The sequence below is a fragment of the Phalaenopsis equestris genome, unplaced genomic scaffold, assembly GCF_001263595.1.
Source record: "Phalaenopsis equestris unplaced genomic scaffold, ASM126359v1 Scaffold000047, whole genome shotgun sequence".
Classification (NCBI taxonomy): Eukaryota; Viridiplantae; Streptophyta; class Magnoliopsida; order Asparagales; family Orchidaceae; genus Phalaenopsis; species Phalaenopsis equestris.
In genome coordinates, this window is record NW_018164489.1 from 204,984 (window position 1) to 232,211 (window position 27,228).

The window sequence follows — 27,228 nt, forward strand, 5'->3', positions numbered from 1 at the left end:
AGGTTAAGTTCTTTAATTTAAAACTTGCCCTCAAATCCTGCATCAAATTTTTACTCTGCCACCAAGCTCCACATAAACATTATATACCAACTTCATTAAAAGGGAATTTTACGCGAATACAATTACAATTTTTTACTATTACTATTATATCTTTATATTCTTCAAGACATCACCATATTCTTTTAAACCCTTAGAGGCATTTACAAACACACCACACAATTCTTATGTATTTACATATCTAATACCTAAACTTTCATATTTACACGCGACACTCAAATCTTTAACATTACATAAAAAAATATTACCACCGTCGTCTTTGGAAAAAAATGAAATACATTTTCATGCATAAATTTATGAACCAATATGTCAGAAGTGTAAACTTGTGTGTTATGTAAATTTCCTCTTTTTTTTTTATCGAAATATCCTAATTCTGAAAAAATTCACAAGCACAAAAAATAGACCATGGCCGGGATGTAGCAGCAATAATAATATTTGAAAGATTTGCCATCAGAAGAAAGCTTGAAAAGAAGTCTATTAGCATCCCAAGTAGTAGTTATAGAATACATAGAGATAATAAGTCAAAGTATCTATAGTTACCAAAGTTTAGAAAGAGCAGCCTCACAATGGCATCAGTTCTTGTTAGCTATGAAGAGGCCCCACCTCTGTTCACCCTTCTTGCTTCTCTTGAGCTTAGCTTTCCAGCCATCCACTATTTCGTCGTAGTCTTCCTGAAAGATAAAATGATAGATTATATGAATATGATATTTCGTCGTGGTCTTCCTGAAAGATAAAATGATAGATTATATGAATATGATATTTCGTCGTGCTATTTCGTCGTAGTCTTCCTGAAAGATAAAATGATAGGTTATATGAATATGATATTTGTTGCCCTCACATCAACTAAATTCAATATTTTTTATAGTATAAACTTTTTTTTTCAAGCAATCAAATAAGCCCTTTGATTCTGTCATTTTAAGAGTAATATAAGTTTTTTGTTCCAGAAGTATTGAACTGATTTTTAAATACAGAAAGAAAGAAAATAAAATCAATATTTTTTTATTAAAATATTAGAAATATACCTAAAAAAAAAAAGAAAAAAACACTAAAAGAATCAAAAGCAGTGCTGAACGGAAAACCTTTGAAAAATCACGGATAAATTGTTCCTTATTCTTCTCAACGGCATCCAGTTCCCTCTGCAGAATTTCCACGAACTGAAAAAATATAATAGAAATAAGCGTGGAAAAGAAGTCAAGTAAACAGAATAGAGAAGAATGGGTTGCTAAAATCACCTGATCTGTTCTATCTTCAGCAGTAACATACTGGAAACCAGCATCCCTGAGCATCTACGAAGCCGCACAAACAAAACGAGTGAAACTCACTCCTCATATGGGATTTTGGTCATTCGTATTAATATTAACAAAAATAAAAACAGTTTGAGGACAAAAAGTGATGAACAAAGTTGAAAAGTAAGCTAACCTGGCCGTAAGACTTCACGTCATGCAGGTCATATCCTCTCTGTTCAATATACTCCGCGAATTCCTTGGATGAATCTGCTGAGCTCTTGCAGTAGTCACTGATGAGTACCTTTCCACCTGGCTTCAGCCACTTGAAGAAGTTTCTAAATAACGCTGGTTTATCCTGGAATGAGATTATTTGGTTATTTGCAAAGAAAGGCGTGCTGGTTTTATCCGGGAATGAGATGAATATGTGGGGCATCAATTTAAGATTTAAGATTTTCATCTCTCTCTCTCTCTCTCTCTCTCTCTAAAGAATCCCGTTGTGTTAAGTGCTTTTTGTATATTATTTTGGACCAAATTTTTAGAAGACATTACCTCTCTCTCTCTCTCTAAAGAATCCCGTTGTGTTAAAGTGCTTTTTGTTTATTATTTCGGATCAAATTTTTAGAAGACATATTAGGAAGACATTACATTGTATGTTGACATTTGTATCTAATGTCGGGTCCTATTTGTAAATAGAAGAAGTTTAAGGATTTATTTGTAAATGTTATAAGGCTCTATATAAGCCCAAGTCACTAACCTAATGGGTAAGTGTTCAAGATCAATTAATTCTTTATGGTAACAGAGCCTAACCTAGTAGCCAAGCGTTTGGCGTTCAACACAACTCAATCCGTGTAGACTTTGGTTACTAAAGCTCACTAGGAAGACAATGACGAGCTCACGGCTCGCTAGGAAGGCAACGACGGGATCGCGACTCGCTGGGAGGGCAACTGGCGGATTGCTTTGTGAACCCACTAATCAAGGAGCAAAAAATTTACCTGCATGAAAGTAATGCATATACAATTTCCCTGCTTTTATATATTTGCTTCTGAGACCGATGACGATGAAGGCAAAACAAGCTCAATGATACTAATAATCAGTTTGTGTAGCATTCTCATGACGAATGAATTTAATCACTTAACATGATCGTCGAAGCCCGAGTGAACCTATGATTTTAAAGTTGTGCAAAAATTTTATTGTATCAAAACTATGCATTTATATGAATCATGACAATCATATGCATATATGTGCCCTTTAAAGTGTAAAAGAATATCTGAGATGCTGATAAAATGCAATTGCACATTTATAAATTATTTTCAAGCTTTTAAGACATTGTTTCAAGAATTGTTTTAAAGGGCACATGTAAGACTTTGAAGCAATATAAAATTGTCTTATTTGAATGAATACATTGAAGCATGAAAAAGTTTATTTCTAAGCTTTTTAAATATCGTATTCTATTCATTAGTAAGTTTATTACGAATTCAGTGGCAAGTGCGGCATTCCAAGTTTTTTTTTTGTTTTTTGTATTCAAAGTTTGTCATATATTGAGTTATTCAATTTTTTTAATTTCAAGTCATTTATAAGTTCAAATTATAAGAGATTTTTGTAAATCCAAATAGTTCAATTTTAGGTAATTTTATAAGTTCAAAAAGCTCGCATTTTAACTTATTTACAAGTCAAAAATCACCTAAAAATTTTGGCAACATTCTAACGTCTTCTCCGGTTAGGGAGAACAAGGAAGAATGTCAATCTGCCAAAGTGAATATAAAACATGTTGATCGATGTCGTAAAACGGTGTAATCGAGGAGCAAAAATTAACATCCATGAAAGTGACACAAGTACAATTTCCCTGCTTAAATATATTTACTTATGAGACGGTGACGATGAAGGCAAAGCAAGCTCAATGATGCGATGAATACACAAATATTTAACTTTCTTTTTCTTATATAATAAGGCTAGTATTCGCACAAATTTGGGAGGCAAGGCTTCAGTATGAACAATAGGGAGGGGTTTCGTCTCTTGCGTGCGCTTTTGTGTGAAAAATAAATTAGAAGTTTTGAAGGTCTTTTGTATGTCTCGATCATGTCTTTGTATCACACAAAAGTTGATTATGAGAGGAGAGGCTCGAGCGGCATCTGGGAAGCGAGCATTTGACCCCAATAGCAAGAGATGGAGAAAAAGGGGGCTCGGGCTGCGGCTGAGAGTTGTTTGTGGTTTTCCTATGCGTGCATGGACGAGAGAGATGGATGTGAGGGGATGGAGAGAGCTTTGGGTTGGGAAAAGGGTTTTCATTTGAGACAGAGTAGCAGAGAGAATTTATGTAGCTCAATGTTTTCTAAACGAGAGAATGAGGGGAGCGGAAATAGTTGCAATAAAATATTACGTCTGGATTCCAAACGTAGAGTTACGTTCAAACTCTAATTAAAAATTAACACGCATAAAGTATATAGAATAGTATTCTTACATAAAAAATTGAAAAGCCTGAATCCCGACCCGACCCAACCCATATTGATTACTATAAAAGTATGCTTAGGCGTTTCAAAATCTTTTATGCCGGTTCGAGATCTTCCCTATTGTAGTATGTAGGGTTTAGGGTTCCTCCTTTCTCCTCGTCGCCAACATGGGTTGTAAATTCATTCAAATGAGATTATCTCCAGCCCTTTAAACAATTAATATTGTTTTTATTTTATTAAGATTCATCCATCACCAAATGACTCGTGGATGAATTGTGATGGGTATCACCGTATCTCTCCCAATCTTTTGAATAAGTACTTAAAAATTCATAGGAGAGTTCTTAAAAACCTCAAGAAAACTCATGCCAAATATATGTTCCAAACATTTGCTCAGCATCAATAAAGCGATTAATTAAATATTTTGTTTCTCTATTTAGAATTTTGTTGGGCTTATTTCCTACCTTATTAAATTTTATTAGGATTCATTTTCTAACAATGTTTTAATACTTCATTTGCTTTTAACCCAAAGTAAGAACACCTAGGCCTAAGTTAGGACATTGAATAGATTATTCAATGAAATATTCATAACTTGCCATTCCATTTCTTATGCCATTCTCTGCCCCCTCACTCTCTTCCTTCATATTTTTGTATATTCCTATCCCTAATATGCTTTTAGAATGTCTCGCCGTAGATTGATGCATGAAACACTACACAATACCAGAAAACCCAAAAACCATATGAAGCATACCATCTTATCAGTTCCATAGAACTTTGCAACATCATCATTCCCGGATCAAATTAGTATCTATATACAATTTCATTGTGCTCTCAAGTTGCATTTGGGCCACCAAATGAGCACATTGTGAAAAGCTAGGTCATTTAATGCATTGTTACACTTGTTACATTAAAGGTTATGAGATATATTACTATAGAATGACTAACAGCTCAAAACTTCTTAGCAACATCATCATTTCTGGATCAAATTAGTATCAAAACACAAATGAATTGTGATGTCATGTTGCAGCTGTGTCACCAAATGGGCCCACAGTGACAAGCTAGATCATTTAATATGTTGTTGCACTTGTTGCATTAAAAAATTAAGACATATGATACTATAGGAGCAATAAAACCTCAAAATTTTTCAGCAAGCATCAGAACAATGAAAAATTAAAGTCATAAACTTAACGTACATACATGTATGTGAAGAATTGTGTCACGGCTGTAGATAGCATCAAATGTCTCATCTGGACATGTTTTCTTAGTACAATCAGCAACTTCGAACTCAACAGAGTACTTGCACCCAATGGCTCGCTCCAAAGCAAAGGAAATCATATTTATGGAAAGATCAATCCCAACCACATCAACATCAAAGTTTTCAGACATATAGAAGTCACCTCCACCAATGCCACAACCCACATCGAGAACTTTCTGTCCAGCCTTGAGTTTTAATTTTGCAACAAATTCCTTTGTTGTCTCTGACAAAAAAAGCTACTATTAGCAATAATGATAGAACGAGCAGTAAAAAAAAAGGTTAAAAAAAGAAAAACACAAATAAATTCAGCAAATGATAGATCGAGTCTAACTAGATTATTATATCCCACCTATGGACAAATTGTAGTATTGATATCTTCAGAAGGAAAACACGAATGAAAAGCATAGGACTATATTAAAAACAAAGTGCTTCTTTGGGATCAATTTTATTTTTTTTTTATTTTTGTTTTTCTTTTATTTTAATCATCTTTGTTTAAGATTTTTTTTACTTTTTTTTATTTCTATAGAAATTAATATATTTTTGAAAATACTCAAAATAACTATTTGATGCTTTGATTGTTCTTAAAAACAAATATATCTTAATCAAATATATCAAACATATTTTGTTATAAAACAAAACATAAAATAAAATATAATAAAAACAAAAAATACAATTTAAAAAATAAAAATGATCCCACACAGACCCTAAAATTACAAAACCATAGTATAACTGTTAGAATCTTGAAGAGAGATCAAATAAAAATGAGTCAATGTGATACAATGAAAGAATCTACGTCAAAATGTTTAGAGTTAGAGCTAATGCGCATAAAAAAAGTACCTAGAATAGCCCAACAGGTCATCCACGAATCAATTTGCACCTAAATGCTAAGGCCATGTTTGGATCTATTTAGTTTTCGTTTTATTTTATTTTCACCCAAAATAAAAACATGTTAGCAGACCTTAATTTAAATTTTCATAAACGTGAACATAAAAAATGTTTGCCAAACCAAAAAGTTAAAAATATAATTAAAACATATTTGTAATTATTATAATCAAATGTATTTCATTTATAATTAATGCCAAATATGAAAAATCCTGTAAAATGTAATTTAAGCCTTAATTAATTTAAAATTACAACATTAATTATTGGTAACTTGCTAAGTAATTAATACTTAATTAATTACATATAAATTAATTACTCAAACTAGAAGTTTATTAAAAATTTTAATTATAAAAATTAAAAAGATTGTCTTAATTCTTAATTGGCAACAATAAATAGTTAATTATTGACAATACGTAATTAATTAATTATAACATTAACATTAATATACTTCAATAGAAAAATGAAAATTTAAGGATCTTCACGGTAACCTTATTTAACTTATGTAAATGCATATTTATTCATTACTTTGATCAATTATGGGTTGATTAATTATTCTAAATTTAATTAACCTAACTAATACTAACCAAATTAAAAGTAATTAAAATTCTTATTCTACTTTAATAAACTAAAAGATGCCTCATAATTACGTCATAATCAATCTCCAGCCGAGCAATTAATCAATTATTTTATTATCCAGACCTATGCAGTGTAATTAAATAATCTTAATTAAATGCTTTGATTGCCCTTAAGATTTACTGACAATTTATTTAATAATCTCTATAATAATCAATCCAAACCTAAATGCTATACTAAAACACTAATAATATCTTAACGACCTTAGCATTATAATAATTATCTCAAATTCACCGAATTAATCAGAATACTTCAACAGTTGTCATGCTTTCAAAACAAGCAAAAATTTTTTGCAAAACAGATCATTTTATTTTCAAACATTAAATAATAATAATAATAATTTCCACTTGCTACTAGTAATTAATCATATATGACATGCTTCATTATCATAACTTAGCACTAATAAATCTTAATAATCATATTTAAATCATTACTATTTGCTAACCAATCTACATATTTAATTATATCTGACTAATTAATCAATTAATTTATCAGTCTACACTTATTTATTGTAATTGCGAAATGATGAAGTTTAATGATCATAACTACAAAATTAAATATAAATTATCCTTAATATATATAGTAACCAGCCAACGTTAAACTTGTCAAAAAAAATCATGACATGAATCCTTTTGATCTTCGTGAAAGTGCTAGAGCGTTCCCTGGAAGCGACGCGTTGTATAGCCTGAATACAGTAAAAAATATGCAAAGGCCCCGGGTGTAGTGTCAAATAAGCAAGGGTTCCCACATCACAGACAGATACGGGTAAATAAATCAGTCCATTAAACTAATAAAATTAATATTAGGATAGATCTTGGAATATAGATACTATCAATGGTGAAAGATTAATATCTTATATATTCAAAAAACTAAATGGGTTGGAGAAAAGACTAAGGAGATGGATAACTTACGTTTTAAACTTCGATATTTTGGTAAGAGTCGCACTAGAGATAGTGTAGGTGTAATTATAGATAAGAGTTTGAAAGATAATGTCGTAAAAATTAATAAAGTTTGAGATAGAATTATAGCCCTTAAGATTATCATTGATACTAAAATTTTTAATATTATAAGTGTTTATGCTACTCAAGTAGGTTTAGATATAGCATCTAAAGATAAATTGTGGAATGACTTAGAAGACTTAATACAATTGATACCTCTTGAAGAAATAATTTTAATAGAGGAAATTTAAATGGACATGTCGGTAGAGTGGTAAAAAAATTTAGAAAAATTCATGGTGGCTACGGTTTTGGAGTGATTAATGAAGAAGATAGAGTTATTTGAGATTTTGCTTTAGCATATGATTTCGTTATTACTAATATTTTATTCAAGAAAAGAGATGAGCAACTTATTTATTAAAAGAATGGATCTAATAAAGAACAGATTGATTATTTTCTTATGAGAAGAAGAGATCGTCGAGATTATAAAGTCGTCGAGATTATCGTCGAGATTATAAAGATTGTAAGGTCATTCAAAGTGAGGATTTAAGTACCCAACATCGTTTATTAGTTCTAGATTTGAAGATGAAGAGTTGTAAAATAAAGAATATCATGACTCATCATCGTAAAATTAGATGGGGGAACTTAAATGACATAAATAAAATTATTTTTACGAGTAAAACTCAAGATTTTAAAATTTGGGATGTTCATGATGACGCAAATGATATAAGGGATAAAGTAACAAACACTATTAAACAAGTAGCAAAAGATGTACTTGGAGATCAAAAGAATTTTTTTTAAAATATAAATAGTTAGTGGTGGAATAATAATGTGCAAGAAAAGATAAAACATAAGAAGTTATGTTGTAAAAATTGGTTTAATTATAAAAGATTAGAAAACTTAGAAAAATATGTAACGACCCGTAGGGAGTCTAAAAGAGCAATATGTGACGCTAAAAATTCTGTTTTTAATGATCTTTATAATAAATTAGATACTAAGAAGGGTGAAAATTATATGTATAAACTAGTCAAACAAAGAGAAGAAAAATAAAGATTTAACTCAAGTAAAGTGAATTAAAGATGAAAATCAAAAAGTATTTTTCTTATAAAAAGATATTCAACATGGGTGGTTGAGTTATTTTGATAAACTTTTAATGAAATTTATGAAAATACGATTATCCTTAGTGATCTTAATATAGTTAATAATAATAAAACGTTTCATTTTTGTCATCCTATTAGTAAAAAAGAAGTTGATGAGGCTTTAAAAAAAACCAAGGGTGTAAAGTCTGTAGGACCTAATAATATCCCAAATGAAGTATAGAAAAGTTTTAGGAGATTTGAGAGTTTCTTGGCTTACTAAACTCTTTAATATTATTTTAAAAACTAAAAAGATTCCTGAGGAGTGGAGGAAGAGTATTTTGGTCCTCATTTTTAAGAATAAAGGAGATGCATAAGAGTGTGCAAATTATAGAGAAATTAAGTTGATGTGTCATACTTTAAATTTATGGAAGAGGGTAATTGAACTTAGGTTAAGCCGTAGTACAAAGGTCTCTCATAATCAATTTGGATTTATGTCGGGCAGGTTTGCTATGGAAGCTATACATTTATTGAGAAGTTTGATGGAGAAGTTCAGAGATAATAAGGAGAATCTACATTTGATTTTTATTGATTTAGAAAAAGCTTATGTTTAGGTTCCAAGAGAAATCCTTTGGAGAGTTCTTGAGAAGAAAGGTGTTGATATGACTTATATTCAAGTCATTAAAGATATGTATACTAGAGTTGTTACTTGTGTTCAAACAGAAGGAGGATTGACCAAATATTTTCCTATTTCTGTTGGATTACATCAGGGATCGACTTTAAACCCATATCTTTTTGCTTTAGTTATAGATGGTCTTACTGGACATTTACAGGAGGATGTGATGGTCTTACTGGACATCTACAGGAGGATGTACCTTGGTGTATGCTTTTTGCTGATGATATTCTTCTCGTGGATAAAACGAGAGAAAAAGCCCAGGAAAAACTTGAATTATGGAGGTCTACATTGGAGTCCAAAGGCCTTCATTTGAGTAAAACTAAAACTGAATACATGGAATAAAATTTTAGTAGTAGTGGCTCTAGTGACATAAGCGTAATTTTGAGTGATCAAATTATTAAAAGGCGTGAACGATTTAGATATCTCGGGTCTGTTGTTCAAAACGATGGTGATATAGATGGGGATGTTAATAGTAGAATTCAAGTTGGTTGGTTGAAGTGGAGGAATGCTTCGGGCCTTTTGTGTGATAGAAAAATACCGCTTAAACTAAAAGGAAACTTTTATAAGACGGTGGTGACACCTGCAATGCTTTATGGCGTTGAATGTTGGCCTTTAAAAGAGAAGCATAATACTAAGTTAAGTGTTGCCGAGATGAGAATGATTAGGTGGATGAGTGGCTTTACACCTAGAGACAAAATGCGAAATGAATATATTTGCGATAGGGTTGGTGTAGCTCCTGTGACAGACAAAATTTGAGAAAGTCGTCTTAGATGGTTTAGTCATATTAAGTGTCGACCATCTGATGATCCGATTATGAGAGTAGATGTTTTAGATTGACTTATGTTAAAAAAGGCAGAGGTAGACCTAGGAAGACCTAGGTTTATTGTATTAAAAATGATCTTAATTTATTAGAACTAAATGAAAATATGACACTAAATAGGACGCAATGGAGAAAAAAGATTCATGTAGTCGACCCCACGTAGTAGGATTAAGGCTTGGATTAAGGCTTTGTTGTTGTTGTATATGCAATGATAATTTATTTTAACTAGCCAATCAATAATCCACACTTAATTACTATACCATAGCTAACTATCCCTGATTACTCAACTTATTCTAATTAATTATAACAATTAATTGGCCATCTTATCAACACATAAAATTAACCTCGGTACTATATTTAATAAAATTAGAAAATAAATTATTTTAGTTTTAAAAAATGATGATGTTACCAAACGATCTCTAATTAAAGGACATGTTTTCGAAAAGATTAAAACATTAAAAAAAATAAATTAATAAATGAATCCAAATCTTCCCTAAGTGCTATACATTTAGAAATTTCGGCCAAAAAATTGCAAATTAATAACCCTCAGCTATGTAAAGTTTCTGAACTAACCCTTGTGCAAAGTCTTTCTTACAAAATGGGATTAACTGAAAATATTGAATCTTACAATAGAAAGATTAACAGGAAACATTGAATAAACTAGTGAAAACTTAAGGTTGCAAGTAAAACCGTGATGCAAAGTAAGCCCATCTACGTACCAATTCCTCCTGTACTTACAAAACCATCTCCAAAGACCCGTTCATAACGCAATATTCCGCTGCTTCTATATTGTACATTATCAAGAAATCGCTGAAAACCCCGGTCATCATTTGACTTTACCTTCTGCCATAACCAGCAAATCTGTGGGATTTGAAACAAATGTAATATTCAGTCAATCACGTCAAGCATATCTCAAGAATGTCAAAGGAAGGTTAGTTAGGCGAATGAGATGGATTTAAAGAGTTGAGTTAGACTCTGTCCCTATGACCTAAACCTTGAGCCCCTGAAAAGGAGCAGGATAGCATGAGGAAGAAACGAGCTTAAGCTTACCTATAGCCAAAAAATAGCTCAAAGCTTAATCTCAGTTCATCACCTCAATGAGTGTCCTTAAATCATACCTTTTAGATTACATGGGTACTAGAAATATGTCAAACGAGGAAGTAAATTAAATTTTTAATGTTATTATAAATAGGTGGTTTGCAGTATCATCAAGTCAGCTAATAGAATATAGATGGAACTCCTCACGAAATATCCATAACCGTGGAGCTCGAACTTGAATTTAATAGATTGATAAACATTGCTGAAAAGCCTGAAGCAAGTTACCTTGACAAAATACTTAAAAAGGGAAACAAAAAAGGGACAATCCCTACAGAACAATATAAATGTTAGTAAGGGGTAAAGAGAAGACCTGATTCTGATTTTTCTTACTCCTAACATAAGCTCCAATGCACTTGCAAGTGACTAGAGATAGTTCAAAGGAATTTCCAAAATCATCAAATGTTTGGCATTCTTTGAAGATCTGCATTAAATGAAACAAATGCTAACCCTTTATTAAGAACCATTCTTATATCCTATACCAGTCAAAAACATTTAATATGCAAAACTGTAAGATAAAGTAAGGCATGGCTATAAAGTTAAGCTATCTATTCAATGGACGCATCCAAGAAAATATGAAAGAATTCTCTAAAATGTAAAATAAAAATGTTCATTTTAAGAGTTCTTTCTTATCTATATTATTTACATATGAAATTGAGACGATGCATTTCGCAGGCTTCTTTACCCCCATACCATTTAAGAAAAAAAATTCATAAACCAGAAACTTAAAATGCTAATAATAATGAGAAAACATCTGTTCTCATTACACCACACACCTAACCATTAATTAATGAACTAATCATGATTAGGTCAATCAAAGGTTGGTTGCACAATGCGATGTAGGCGCGCGAATAAAGCGGCAGACACGGAGCAGAGGGAGCTGCGGGCTTCTCCCACAATATCTTTTGTCTAGGTCAAACCCGAGAGAGCCCATCAACTCTTCCACGATGGATTGGCGCCTCCTTTCCATAGAGGGATCCCTTCCTAGTTATCTAGGGCTCAAATATGTGATTCTTGTTCTAAAGTTTTCATGTTTTGACTTAAGTTTGCGTAGGATAGCCGCCGACACCCTTCCTCCCTTCAAGAGTTGTCTTTGAGGGTTAAGTGATGCTCCGGCTGTGACTCTCTCGAGGTGGTGATTATCTTCCCCTATTCCCTTCCACATCCTCACACATTGCTCCCGACCCAACCTTCCTGTTGACCTCACTTTTGGTTGAGGTCTAGTTTTTCCTCTATAGTAGCCTAGGGTCTAGCCATAGAACTTTTCAATTGATTATTCCTAGAAAACTAAAAAAGAAACCATCACCTTCCTTTTCAATTGATTATTCCTAGAAAACTAAAAAAGAAACCATCACCTTCAGAAATTCTAAACTTCTCTTTGCTCAACTTGAAGTTTCCTATATTGGTCTTAGCCTCTAGCACTTAGTAGCTGGGGTCAATATAGAGTAGCTCGAGATGAGTTCCCATAAGACTGTTTGACCTTAGAGTTGGCCCTGGATGTTGGTCTGGAGCTGTTCACTCATTGTTATTCACTTTCACCCCCATTCATAACCCCGAACCCAAGCTTGTTGGCTTTCATACCTCGTTCATTTAGGAGACTCATGTAGATGGTCTTCTAGACCCTTTAGCCCCACTTTGGGGTTTAGTTAGCATCAGTACATAGAGGACCCAAATGGAGATTCCATTGGTCCGTGGCTCAAATCAAGATGGTTGGTACCTCAATTTCACCAATTACCCAATTTAGCCTTTTTTTGCCCCCGAAACCAATTGACTTCAATTTGATCCCAATTTTCCCAAATTTCAATCCTAAACTTAAATTCATCTTTCGTATGACCAATCTAAACCAAATTCAAGCTTAATTGACCCATACTTTGAGCTCAATTTTGATCTAAGTCAAGCCCCCAACTTTGACCCTATGACTTAATACCACCAAATTAAACCCCACAGCCTACTCAATTTGTCACAATTTACGTTGAAAAACTCTTCATGACAATCCTACACACCAAACTTGACCTTCAATTGGCCTTGGTGAAGCCTCAATTACACTCAATTTTAACCCAAGTCCAAAAATCCCCAAATTTGCCCCCAAATTGGCTGTCCCTAAATTCCACCAAATTCATTGCTCTAACCTCAAATAAGACACCCAATTTATGTTGAAAACACTTCATGATGTTCCTATAAACCATTCTCAATCAACAATTTGGACCTAACCCGACCTTAGCCTAACCTAGACCTAACTTTAGCTCAACATCCCCAAATCGGCTAAATGCCCAAAATTCACCAAGTTGACACTCCCGATCAACTCGAAATCACTTCAAATCTTTTCTAAACATCTCATGGCAATCATCTACACCATCCTGATCAATTGAGCTCGAACCAAAATTTTGATGAAAATCAAATTTTGACGCGTTTTTGACGCGATCGGCGACAAGATTACCCGGACGGCCCTGGATGACGAAATAGACTGCGCCGGTGCGTCCGGAACGCTGATTTTTCCTAAAGAGGATATTCATTTCAAGACAATAGCATGTCTGAGAGAAAATACATAAAATGGAGCGTATTATAATAGTAATAATAATAATAATATTATTATTATTATAATATAAGAATTTTTGTTTTCTCCCTAAAAAAAAGCCCCAAATCCTAAATTCATCTCTCGCTCAGGCCTCCCTCTCCCGTTCTATGTTTTAAAATACCGAGATGAGACTAATAGAATAGAGAAGCAAGCATGCCATTTCTCCCAAAGTTATATTTAATCTAGCCCATTATGATGCCAACAATTAATTGTAAGCCCATCATGAGGTATTTGCTAAAATAAAAACACATGTAACATGCATTCCCAGTCGAGCAAGGAAAGAAACAGAGAACAACTCCCTGTTGAGCAGAACCTAAGAGGAACAGAGAAAGGGGAAAGAGATACCTGATCCGGATCTTTTTCAAAAAGCAAAGGAAAGACCAAAAGAACTTAAACACCTAACCCAGGAACCTCAAGAAACTCTAGCAGAGTCCCCTCCTCTCCACAAATTTCGGCCAACCTTAAGGAACTCCCCAAATGGGGTTTTTATAGCCACAAAGGAGAAGAAAAGCCCACCTAAACCTACCCACGGGGGACCGATGCCGAAGGAGACGGGAAAACGGCGACATAGAGCAGGTGATAAGATCGCGATAGGGATCGCGCATGGGTGCGAAGCGAAGAGGAAGGCTCCTCCCATGCGTGCGGCTCAGGGAGAGCAGGTGATAAGATCGCGATAAGGATCGCGTAAGGGGCGAGAAGCGTGCGGCTCGAGAAAAGAGACCGAGAGAGAGGAGAAGGACTTGGCCTTGCGTGCGAATGGGAGAGGGAGGCCCGAGCGAGAGATGGATTTAGGATTTAAGGCTTTTTTTTTAGGGAGAAAACAGAAATTATTATATAATAATAATAATAATATTATTATTATTACTATTATAATACGCTCCATTTAATATTATTCCTCTCAGACATGCTATTGTCATAAAATAAATATTCTCTTTAGGCAAAATCGATGTTCTGGACGCGCCGACGCAGTCTATTTCGTCATCTGGGGTCTTCCGGGTAACTTCGTCGCCGATCAGGTCAAAAATGCGTCAAAATTTGATTTTCATCAAAATTTTGGTTCGAGCTCAATTAATTAGATTGGTCATACGAAAGATGAATTTGAGTTTATGATTGAAATTGGGAAAATTTGGGATCAAATTGAAGTCAATTGATGAGTCCAAATTGGTTTTGGGAGCAAAAAATGCTAAATTGGGTAATTTGTGAAATTGAAGTACCAACCATCCTGATTTGAGTCACGGACCAATGGAATCTCCATTTGGGTCCTCTATGTACTGGTGCTAACTAAACCCCAGACTGGGGCTAAAGGGTCTAGAAGAACATCTAAATGAGTTTCCCAAAGGAATGAAGTATAAAAGCCAACAAGCTTGGGTTCGAGGTTATGAATGGGGGTGAAAGTGAATAACAATGAGTGAACAACTCTAGACCAACATCCAGGGTCAACCCTAAGGTCAAACAGTCCTATGAGAACTCATCTCGAGCTACTCTATATTGACCCCACCTACTAAGTGCTAGAGGCTATGAACAATATAGATAACTTCAAGTTGAGCAAAGAAGATTTTAAAATTTCTAAAGGTAAGGGTCTCTTTTCTACTTTTCTAGGAATAGTCAATAGAAAAGTCCTATGGCTAGACCCTAGGCTACTAAAGAGGAAAAACTAGACCTCAACCAAAATTGAGGTCAACACTTCCCTGCTGCAGTCGCCCGGAGCTTCCCTTTTGGCTATTTTCTACTGTTTTTGCTTTTCAGCCACCTTCCTTGCCCCTTTGGCTGTTGTTAAGCCGCTCAAATCCAATTTCCTTGCTGAATTGCTGTTGTTCCAGCTACGAGAGGCGCCCTCTGCAGTCCTGGCCACTGTTCCCGCCATTCCGAACAATTTCACCGCCACCTAACCACTGTCCCAGCCCTTCCGAACCATTTCACCGCCACCTAACCACTTGTCCCAGCCCCTCCACATGCTGCCATCACTGTTTCAGTCCCCCATGCCCGCAATCATCATTGTTCCAACGCTCCTCCTTCACTAACATTGTTGTTCTAGCCCTCCCCCTTTGATGTTATCATCCCAAACAGCTGTGCGTCGTCGATATCTACTGCATAATTGCTGTCCGAAACCCAAAAAACTATTCTTATTGTTTTCTGCTTGCCAACCACCTCGTCCACCATCCCGCCCACCACCTTCCACCCCGGATCCAACCTAATTTTTGGATTGTTGAGTCTATTGTTAACTTATTATTTTCCTTTCAAGGGTGTCGATTGTAATCATCTATTAACTTTATTAGTAATAATATTTGTTTGTCTATTGTTGTTTGGGTTAACTCCAATATGACAATGGCTACTACATCACCTGTGAAGCAATGGTATACCACACAACTCTGCAAGGCAGACAAAGTGCTTGTGTGTAAGCTCTGGCACGCCCAAAAAAGTGAATATTGTGCCTCAGATAATATCACCACATCTTCTCTAGCCCTACCAAGAAGCTATGGCTTGGCAGTTAAATTTTCCAATTCCATTGGCAGCCTTAAATAAGGTTGTGGAGATAAACAGGGACTCTTGGCTCCATTAAAGTGCTTCGAGCACATGAATATGACAGTAATCTTTGAAAGCAATGGCAGTATGGCCAAAAGGTTTATAAATTTTGTTCGGTACATAAACAATAGTGCAGATTACATTTTAGTTCATCGATCATGTTTTGATAAGAATGATCACGTCTCCTTCTCATAATAACATTTTTTGGGGTCCTGAGATTTTGAATATAGAGTTAAAGACTAAATTGTAATGGTTGTAATAAATAGAGCTTATCAAACACATTCAACACGCATAAAACGTAATAAATTGCATTAACAGCAAGCGCTTTGCAAATTAATTCATTTCTAACAAACTATTCACGTTTTCATAACAAATTAAAATACCAATGATAACACATTCCTTGTACGTACACAAGCCAAAACAAGAATAATAATAATAATAATAATAATAATATATCAAGCATAGTCTAGCACAATAATTAACTAAATCCTAACTATACAAGTTGAAAATGAATAAAAAAACATTTAGAATAATAGACACTTTATCTTACCAAAAAGAACAAGAAGACCAAAAAATCAATTAAAAGAACTCACCTAAAAAGCAAAGAAAAACAGCAGTCAAAGCTGGTGGTTAAAGGCTGATTTTAATAAAGTAAACTGAAGATAAAATCAGCATAAATAACAGACAATGTTGGATCAAAAATTAAATAACAGATAAGGGAATTCATCTTAGTTATTTATCAGATATAAAACGGTTTCTCCCGAAGCAGCTAGTTATTTAATTGGACACTTCTCTCCTAGGGTTTGAGATTATAAAGCACTGGAATAACTCAAAACAGCTTTTGACAAGAAAAATGATTACAATTTTAGTTCAGTCCATATCTGATTGAAAGCGGCACTTGTATTAAACTCCAATTACAGAAATACAGTAAACCTCAAAGGAGGGCATAGGGAATTTAAAAATAAAACATAAAAATAGTCATTGAAGGTCGAATCCTAATTCTACACATGCCATAAGGTTTTCTCTTTGTTTCCAAATATAGTAATTTCAATAGGCATTGAAGCTCAATCCTAAACACCAGAGACCCTCAGATTCTATATGATAGGATCCGACACAGATTTTTTTATAGAAATTAGAGGAACATAAAATTTATTTCACGAGCACCAAACAACATAATCCAAATACATAAAGATGAGCACCTACAATTCGAGAGGTAGGAAGTCTCTCCCAAACCCTAAACCTAAGACTCCAAGACAAAAATCTCATGCAAACCGTAACCCTAAACCTATTAGGGTAAATAATCACAAATAATAAAATCCTCAATTTACCTTAGGTTAATAAAATATTAAAAGATCCCTTAGGCTAACAATATTCCCCTCCCAAACAGACACGTTGTCCTCAAGGTGGAAAAAAATAAAGGCGTTCCTCCTCCACCACAGCTTACTCTATTTCTTCCTCTCCTGCCTCCTCATCACATACTGTGATAACCTATAATGTTTGATTTTTGTAAAGTTGTCCTGGGATAAACTTCTCATCTCACCAAAAATATAACCACATGACTCACTTCTCCTGGATCTCTGGCTCTATAAAACGCTTAAGTGTCGCCTCTGGTTGTGGCTCATAATTCTTGTATTGTGAAGCCTCACTTTGGACTTCGATTATTTGAATTTTTTGTGTCGTTGTGGTTGTAGTAGTTCAGTATGATGCTTCACATGTGTTGCTTCTAATAGTCTATTTCATTGCATGTTTAACTTCAACCAATTGCACTAGTTCCATAGTTTCCCCTAATCCTCGACGTCTCAGCAAAAGAAGTGATGCTTGAATCTTTGGCTTTCCCTTTCATGAAGTTGCCTTCCAACACTTCATATGAAATTCCTCTCAACGACAAGATAGCATCTCACATTTCTCCTTATGCTTCATTACAGACCCTTTCTAGACCAATGCAAAAAATTACGCATGTAATTCCCCTTCTTGAGTGATTTGAAATGCTCTAAAAATGAATCCTAGAATTCTTCTCAACTTCTAATTGATTAATGTGGTTCTCTCTATTGATACCACGCTATATCCTTTCCTTCCAAACACAGGTATGATGACATCAATTTCTCTTCCTCTATTACCTCATTAACAAAAAAATCTCTCCAGGCGACAGACCCAACCATAGGCATCATCTCCTTTAAAGACCATGATCTTCAATTTCTTTATGCGCGAGTCTCTTCCCCTAATTCCCTTGCCCTAAGTTCATTCCCCCCACGATGCAGGGGTGGGGTTCCCTTCCTCGAACCATATAGAATTCCCTTCGTCCATAAGTGTGGTGTGCCCTATAATCAGCTTACTTGTCCCCATAAGCCCTAGAATCACCTTTTGTCTGGAAGGTTGTTGCAATAAAAGGCATTGGTGGTATTGGAGGCAGCCCTCTACCGAGGTCCCACCCCCACCATGGTTTCTTGTTCCGAGGTCAAAGTTCTTTAAATTGATCTTCTCCTGCCCCAAATTGCCTGTCGTGCCATTCTGCTTGCTTCCTTACATTACAACGGTTCGGATGTTGTGCCATTCCTTCCAAGTGTTGACGTTCGAGTCTACTTCCCATTACTTCACCTGCTCCAGCAGCTCCAAATCCACCTGAGATAACGATATTGCCCTAATGTCGCACTAATTCTTCCGATTGCTGTCACTCGCAATCGTCCCAGACACTTTAACTCGATCCTGCATCAACCAAAGAAGGATTTGTGTGGAGCTCCACTATCTTTTTTATCATTTCTTTTAGAGCTGTGAACTCCCATTCATGGTAGAGAAACACTCATCCATTCCATATCTGATTTAACTGCCCTATTCCGCGAAATTTTTCTTCAAAGAATTCACATTTTTGGCTGTCATTACTCCTGAACAATTTTCAAACTTGTTTACATAGAAATCATGAGATTCAAAATTTGTAAATGCGGGTTTGGCATGCGTGAAACTCTGGACGCCAGGATCCCGAAATTCCCGTAACAATTCAATGGAATTATTAGAAGCCGCAAGAAACTCTAAAAGCCACAATATGAATTCCTATACGTCGTAGATCCCGATCACGAGTTTCCTTCACAAGCGAGGCGGAACTCCTCTATGTCGCGATCCCGATCACGAGTTTCCTTCACAAGCGAGGCGAAACTCCTCTATGTCGCGATCCCGATCATCAATTCCATCAAGAGCGGAGCGAAACTCCTGTAAACCGTGATGCTTTGTCTTTCCTGCAGCTTGCACCCCACAATCCCGTCGGTTTTTATAAAAGTGGGAAGAAGTGATCCCGTCGTCGCCTTCCCGCAAGCTAAACCCATGACTCTATTGCAGGTGGGGCGGAAGGAGGAGAAAGCCACGAGTATCGGGTCACTGTACGTTGCGATCACGTCGTGGCTTTCCTTGTATGTTGTAATCACCTAATGGCCTCCCTAATAACAATCATATCACGAGATTTGGTTACAAAGGGATCCCGTCGATGCTTCACAACTATCTCTAAGTAAGCACCCATGGTGATCTCCCAGAAATGGATACTCTAATACCAATCGGTAAGATCCGTCACAAAGTTTTTACAAAAATTAGGGCAACAAATAATTTATTTCCCAAACATCAAACAACACAATCCAAATACATAAAGATAAGCACCTACAATTCGACAAATAGGAGAATTCTCCCAATTCCTACAATTCTAGAGGAAGGAAGTCTCTCCCATATCCTAAACCTAACACTCCAAGACTACAATTTCATGCATACACCAACCCTAAACCTATTAGGATTATTCATGCTAAACAATTGTAAATAATAAAATGTTTAGGCTAAAAAAAATTAGGCAACGAAGTAACACAATAATAAAGAAATTTCAAACAAAAAATTAAAAGTAAGTGCATTGCTATAAATTACAAGAGAAATAAACAGATAACTATAAGAATGATTTGCATGATTTATCCTAAATCAATTTTATTAGCAATTACGGGTATAATCATCTCATAATAAGAAATTGATGGAGCATTACCTTGGTATAGAACCTTGGTTCTCTATAGTGTGTTGGATTTACTTTCCTTTTAGAATCCCCAGATTGATGGAAGCAAGACTCTCTGAAGAAAATATATCCACCAACCTTTATCCATTTAATCATCTTTTCTATCAGCTTTTGAACCTGAAAATTAAATGATGGATTAAGAATGTTTCAAGAAAACACTTCAAAATTAGCCGGATCTCATGGCGGCTTAAAAGAAAATTTTATACAATCAGTAGTCAACAAGATTTCATAGATCCAAATATTAAGTGTTAAAATGAGCTTGCTATTTATTTTGTGTTAAAAATAAAACTGTTAAAATGAAATTATCATAAACTTGTAAAGGATAAATTTAAAAATGCTTAATAGTAGGAGAGAAATTATAATAACATCTATTAAAGATATGGTGATTGAATATCACTGGGATGATTTAGAGATGACAATAAATAAGTATAAAATGAGCCCCTTTGAAGAATTAATAAAATTGAGTCAAAGAAATATAAAAGAAAAAGAGGTGGCCATAAACTAAATGGATAGAAATTATTTAAAAATAATAGCAAAGAATAAGTTTAACACCTTAGAAAGTGCTCAATAGGAATAAATAGTAATGATGATCACGCATCAAACCATCATATTTATTTTTTCAAACAGTGTTGGATTTGTGGTGTTGACACCGATCAGAGATACCATCTTTGGACTACCAAAGAGCAATAGCGCCAACCACAATGAACGATTGGGATTAAACCCTTAAGAAGACCCAAAATTTTAACTTCATAATATTTAATGTGTTATATAACTTAAATAGATATTAGTATCACATTTTGTTAAAATTAAATAAGGTTCACCAAATAAAATCTTAAAAATTAGGAGAGAAAAGAAATGTGCTTTTATATGAAATTAATTAATGCGGTGTATTAAGTGAATAACTATAGTTTTCCAACTTAAATGATATGAATGACAAAAAGATGAACACAAGTCATTAAGAAATGAGGTAGCACTCTCATTTCTAAATTATAGTAGCATATTTGATTCTTTTTAAGTCAATTGCATGGCTAACTATTGATATTGATTTAATTAAATAACAGAATTTTATTCAAATACATCTGTTCTTTAATAATATGTCATATCAGTATGAATGTTACAAGCTTGTAAACATGAAAATTTTTTATTTTATCTCTCTCTCTCTCTCTCTCTCTATATATATATATATATATTTATATATATTATTGAATCTTATGTAAATGTGGATGATATGAACAGATTTTATTTATCGTGTTCTCGAGTTCTTTACTGACAAGTGCATTCAATCAAACAAGTGTGCTGATCTAACAACTCCTATCAAAGAAACTTGCTTTATCATTGTTAGATCACCATTAAAAGAATATAAACCAACAAACAATAAAGTCCACAGCTAAGTCTTCTCCACCATTAATATTTAGCTATTGCATGATACTTTAAAAATAAAGACGATTGTTCGTTTGATACTATTTCTTAAAAAAAGCATTTTAAATTACTTATTTGAAGTCATAGTTATTGAAGTAATAAACACAGTATCTCCTTCAGCCAACATATCAAGGGTGACACGGAGACCGACAAAGTTCTGTGCAAATGGAAGTAATTTTGTCAGTAAAAGAAATGCCTTCCATTGAAAATCTTAAATCCACAAATATAATTAGTACTTTTGTAAAATAGCTAAATTTGAGATGTACAGATTTTATATTTTATCTTTATTCTCTATTTATTAGGGCATCCCAAAATCTTGAATTGCATATTTTTAGAGATTGATTGAAAGATCAAACCAATCCTGACATAGCTCATTTCTATAAATAAATAATATTATTGTTGTCCTGATAAAAAAAACAGTATTCATCTTTTCTCACACCAAATATTTTAATTATGATTTATGAACAGTAGGAGAAAGAATAACATTTCAACTTAAAATTTTACAAAAACAAAACACACATAATTTAGGAATAAATCAACCTAAGCTTTTCATAGATCACCTCATCATCTGAAAGATACATTAGCAACCAGTTTGAGAATAAGAGATCTACAGATCCTTCTCCAAAAGTCAGCTCCGGAGATGTTACATCAGCGCACATAAAACTTGTGTTCCTAAAATGGCCATTGATGCTTTCATTCTGCAAATGCAACAAATTTAAGGAAACCATTAAGGTAGATGCTCCTGAAGGAGAAATCAAGTCAGATATTTCTTCAAAATAAGGTTCTATAGCTTGCAATTATTTACTCTAACCAAGATAAGTTAGATTACCTTCTTAATCACACTTTCGATAAAATCCAAAGCTAAAACATTGGCAGCATGTTTTGCCAGCTCGCCAGTAAAGCGACCAATTCCAGCCCCCAGTTCAAGAACATATTTCCCTTCATATGGTGGAAGGAGCGAAAGTACCTGTTTAGAAAGTTAGAGATCTTAGTATGTCCACATTATAAGTGATCTAATTCATCTAGCAAAAACATTATCAGAAAGCATCACATGAAGAGAATTGACATTTGTATCGTAGGCGTCTTACATTGCTTCAAAGTAGAAAAAATAAGTTCATGTAATCGAAACTAAAATCTCTCGGTCTAGATCATATCGCAGCTCCGATTTAACACGTTTTCAGGAATCCATGACGGAGGTAAGGTACAGTTTAAGAGATACACATTAAGTGGTAAGCACATTACCTCAGGCCTCTCCTCCTTGTCAAGATCAGAGGCACGAGAGTCGAGCATCATCGCTTCTACAGTGAGGTCCTTCGAGTGCTCTATCCAGTAGCTCTTTTGTGCCAGACGCTCCTCCGATCCTGCCAATCAAGATCGGCAAGCATTCAGATAAAGAAACAAAGCAAGAAGCTCAAGAGCAGAAAGAGTCCATGAATATGTTCTTTGGATCCTATCTCACCATTGGCAGCTGCCATTGTTTGCTGTGAGGATTACAAACGATTCCCAAACCTAAATGAAGCCGCAGATGCTACGATCCCTCGATGGCGAGGCGAGATCTGGAGAAAGATCTGGATCTGCGGTTATGCGACTTTCCCTTCTGATGCATAAAAAGAACCACGTACTCCCTCTTTCAGGTTCTTCCCTCCAGAGTCTTTCTCTCCTAGACCAAAACCCGCTACTTCCTCGGCTCTGCAACGACCGCCTCTAGCCCCTAAAGAGTGAAATGTGAGAACGCCCCGCCTTTTGATGATCGGAGACGGCAAGGCTGTAACTGCGCTGTATTTATAGGCAGAAGCTATCAAATGCGGATGCGCTGTTCAGGACGGATTTAGCTTGGGGAGGTAGGTATGCATCAGCGTAAACGGTTAATCTCCCCCTCTTCGCACTTTTAGTTTTTTTAATTAATTAATCTAATTTTAATTTGAGTTCGACCTTAGTTTTATTAATTCGAATCCCACATAAAATTATAAAATAATATTATAAAAAATAAAATCAAAAGGGATATTAAAAAAATAAATAATAAAAAAAATTTGACATATAATATAATATTTTTTTATATTTCTACTACTTTAAAAATAAATTTATTTATTTAACATAATTTGAGTGTATTTTATATTAATGTTTTTTTAAATAAATTGACTTGAGAGCTAATGAGCCGATTTGAGGGCTGGTTTGATCTTAGCTTGTTAACTCTTTGAGCTCAGCTCGAGTCATTTATCAAAACGAGTCTAGGTTGGCTCACAAGTTGACTTGAGCTTAGTTACATAAAAGGAAATCTGCCAAGAAACATTCCTCTAACTTGATTCACTTCATATTTAATCATTTAATTTAGAGGGTATTGGCATACATTCGACCTAATTTTTATGTATTTACAAATCTAAAATCTAAATTTTACTTTTTTATATTTACGCTACAAAAATCTTGCATTTTACATCAAAAATATCATCATTTTAACTTAAAAAAAAAACTAAGATACACATTTTGTAAGGTGATTTGCATGTAAAATTTTATTAATTTATTACTCATGACATTTTATATTTTAAGGTTTTAACTCCCATGTCTAGTCGGTCCAGGGTCCAGCGACCCACCCGGCCCTCCATCTCGGTCTTGCCCTTGAGAGCCTCAATATGGCTTTGGCGCTTTGCTATAGTCCACCACACTTGAATGCTTGACTTCATTGATGGTTCTCTGCCGCCCTTTTCCTCTGCCAACAACCGACAACCATCTAGGCTTTTGACATTTACCATATGGCACTTCTTTCATTTTTTAATTTAAGGAACTCAATTCATTTACTCTTTATGTAAATTTTTATAGCGTTTATGTTATTATCTTTACATGTAAACACATATTGCCAATTCAGTACTGTTCATAAATTTTCAATGGTGGTGATGAACAGAAATCATTTCCTGTTTTCATTCTTAAACTTGCATTGGTATCGAGTCTATTGACGCTACATGCTTTATCTATATTTCAAACACACATTACCTTAGCTATATCTAATCTGGTGATCTTTTTCCCTCTTATCAATATGCTTGGTACCCTCCTTCATTTCCAGCCTACTGTTTTATGGTAAACTTCTGATTCTTTTCATATCTTTCACTAAACTGAGATGTATATATTTTCTAAAAGCAAAATGTGTTAAAATTCTTCATGAATATTAATGCCTCATGTTGTCATAGAACCTGATATCTTTGTTTGGGCTTGTATTTCTTCGCAGCTCCAATAACCTTTTCCATTCTGATAAATGTGCTTTTCATTGTTTGCGTTCTAGTCCTTGAGAGAAGAAACAGATAATGGCATTAGGATCAGCTTCTAATACGACATTCTTGCAACCTTCAACAACTTCAGGTGCTTGATGAAATGAGGCAACTTTTGTTTGAATTGGAACTTAATAAGCATTGGCATTATATTTAATCAATACTGAAATTTTTTCTTTCGACAAATTGTGATTTAGCTCATTCAAATGGTAAATTATTTTTTACATGTATAAGAAAAACTGAAGATGCATCTAGAAGTGGTGAGGCTTCAACTAACTTTAATATAGAAGAAAATAAACCGTTGAGAAATCATGTCACAAAGCTAGGAAAATCACCTGAAGGTGGAGATTACATTTAAATGTAACTATTGTGGCATCACTCATACAACAACAACAACAACAAAACATTGTCCCCCTAAGTATCCCTTTTTCTCCATTGCATCCTATTGAGTGTCATGGTTTCATTTAATTCTAATAAATTAATATCTTTTTTTATACAATATGCCCAAGTCTTTCTAGGTCTACCTCCGTCTTTCTTAACATAAGTCAAATCTAAAACATCTACTCTCCTAATCGGGACCAATTCTAATTTTGTCTGTCGCTGGAGCTACACCAACCCTATCACAGATATATTCATTTCACATTTTGTCTCTAAGTGTAAAGCCACTCATCCACCTAAGCATTCTATCTCGGCAATACTTAACCTAGTCTTATGCTTCTCTTTTAAAGACCAACATTCAACGCTATAGAGTATTGCAGGTCTCACCACCATCTTAAGAAAATATCCTTTCAGTCTGAGCGGTATTTTTCTATCACACAATAGGCCCGAAGCATTCCTTGACTTCAACCAACCAACTTGAATTCTACTAACAACATCCCCATCCATACCACCATCACTTTAAACAATAGGCCCGAAATATCTAAGACATTCACACTTTTAAATAATTTAATCACCCATAGTTACAACTTTGTCGTTAGAGCTACTCCTACTAAAATTACATTCCATGCATTCAATTTTAAATCTACTCAAATGAAGGACTTAGACTCCAATGTAAACCTCCATAATTCAAGTTTTTCCTGAGATTTCTTTCTAGTCTTATCCACGAGAAGGATATCACAACGAAAAGCATGCACCAAGGTACTTCCTCCTGTAAATGTCTAGTAAGAGCATCCATGACTAAAGAAAAAGATATGTGCTTAAAGCCAATCCCTGATATAATCCAATGAAAAAACAAAGTATTTGGTCAATCCTCCTCCTGTTCGAACACAAGTAACAACTCTAATATACATATCTTTAATGACTTGAATAGAAGTCATATCAACATATTTCTTCTCTAAAACACTCCAAAGGATATCTATTGGAACCTTATCGTAAACTTTTTCTAAATCAATAAAAATCAAATGTAGATTCTCCTTGTTATCTCTGAACTTCTCCATCAAACCTCTCAATTAATGTATAGCTTCCATAGTAGACCTGCCAGGTTATTTTTAAAAATGGAGACCAAAATACTCTTCCTCCACTCCTCATGTATCTTTTTAGTTTTTAAAATAATATTAAAGAGTTTAGTAAGCCAAGAAACTCCCAAATCTCCTATTTATTTCCACACTTTAACTGGGATATCATAGGTCCTATAGACTTTCCTCCCTTTATTTTATTTAATGCCTCGTTGTGTTTTTTTTACTAACGCAACGACAAAAATGAAATATTTTATTATTATTAATGATATTAAGATCGCTGAGGTCGATCATATTTTCAGAAATTTGTTAAAAAAATTATCAAAATAATTGACCCACTTATGTTGAATATTTTTTGCTAAGAAAATCATTTTTTAATTTTCATCTTTAATACACTTTACTTGAGTTTAATCTTTACTTTCTTTTTCTCTGTTTGACTAGTTATACATATATTTTTCACTCCCTTGAGTATCTAATTTTTTATAAAGATCATTACAAACAAAATTTTTAGTGTCATAGATTGTTCTCTTAGACTTCCTATGCGTCATTTTATATTTTTTCCAGTTCTCTAAGCTTTTACATTTAAATCAATTTTTATATTATAGTTTCTTATAGTTTATTTTTTCTTACACATTATTATTTCACTATCAACTACTTTTACATTTAAATCAATTTTTATATTATAGCTTCTTATAGTTTATCTTTTCTTACACATTATTATTTCACCATCAACTATTTTTTATTTATAAAAACTTTTTATTTATCCAAGTACATCTTTTACCACTTGTTTAAAAATATTAGATACTTTATTCGACATAGAATTTGCTTCTTCATGAACATCTCAACCCAAATCTTGAAATATTGAAGC

General features: G+C 34.1%; 1 protein-coding gene across 1 annotated transcript; it reads right to left on the reverse strand.

Moving 5' to 3' along the window:
- Positions 1 to 474: 474 nt before the first annotated feature.
- Positions 475 to 23,473, reverse strand: LOC110019093 (phosphoethanolamine N-methyltransferase 1-like). The gene is made up of 12 exons (XM_020716660.1): positions 23,109 to 23,473; positions 22,892 to 23,010; positions 22,479 to 22,616; positions 22,210 to 22,347; positions 20,204 to 20,347; positions 11,413 to 11,523; positions 10,724 to 10,865; positions 4,925 to 5,205; positions 1,477 to 1,638; positions 1,290 to 1,343; positions 1,137 to 1,211; positions 475 to 728 (listed from the first exon to the last, which is right to left on the reverse strand). Exons 1-12 carry the CDS (start codon positions 23,122 to 23,124, stop codon positions 630 to 632), a joined length of 1,479 nt encoding a protein of 492 aa, XP_020572319.1. The 5' UTR covers positions 23,125 to 23,473; the 3' UTR covers positions 475 to 629.
- Between the last annotated feature and the right edge of the window lie 3,755 nt (positions 23,474 to 27,228).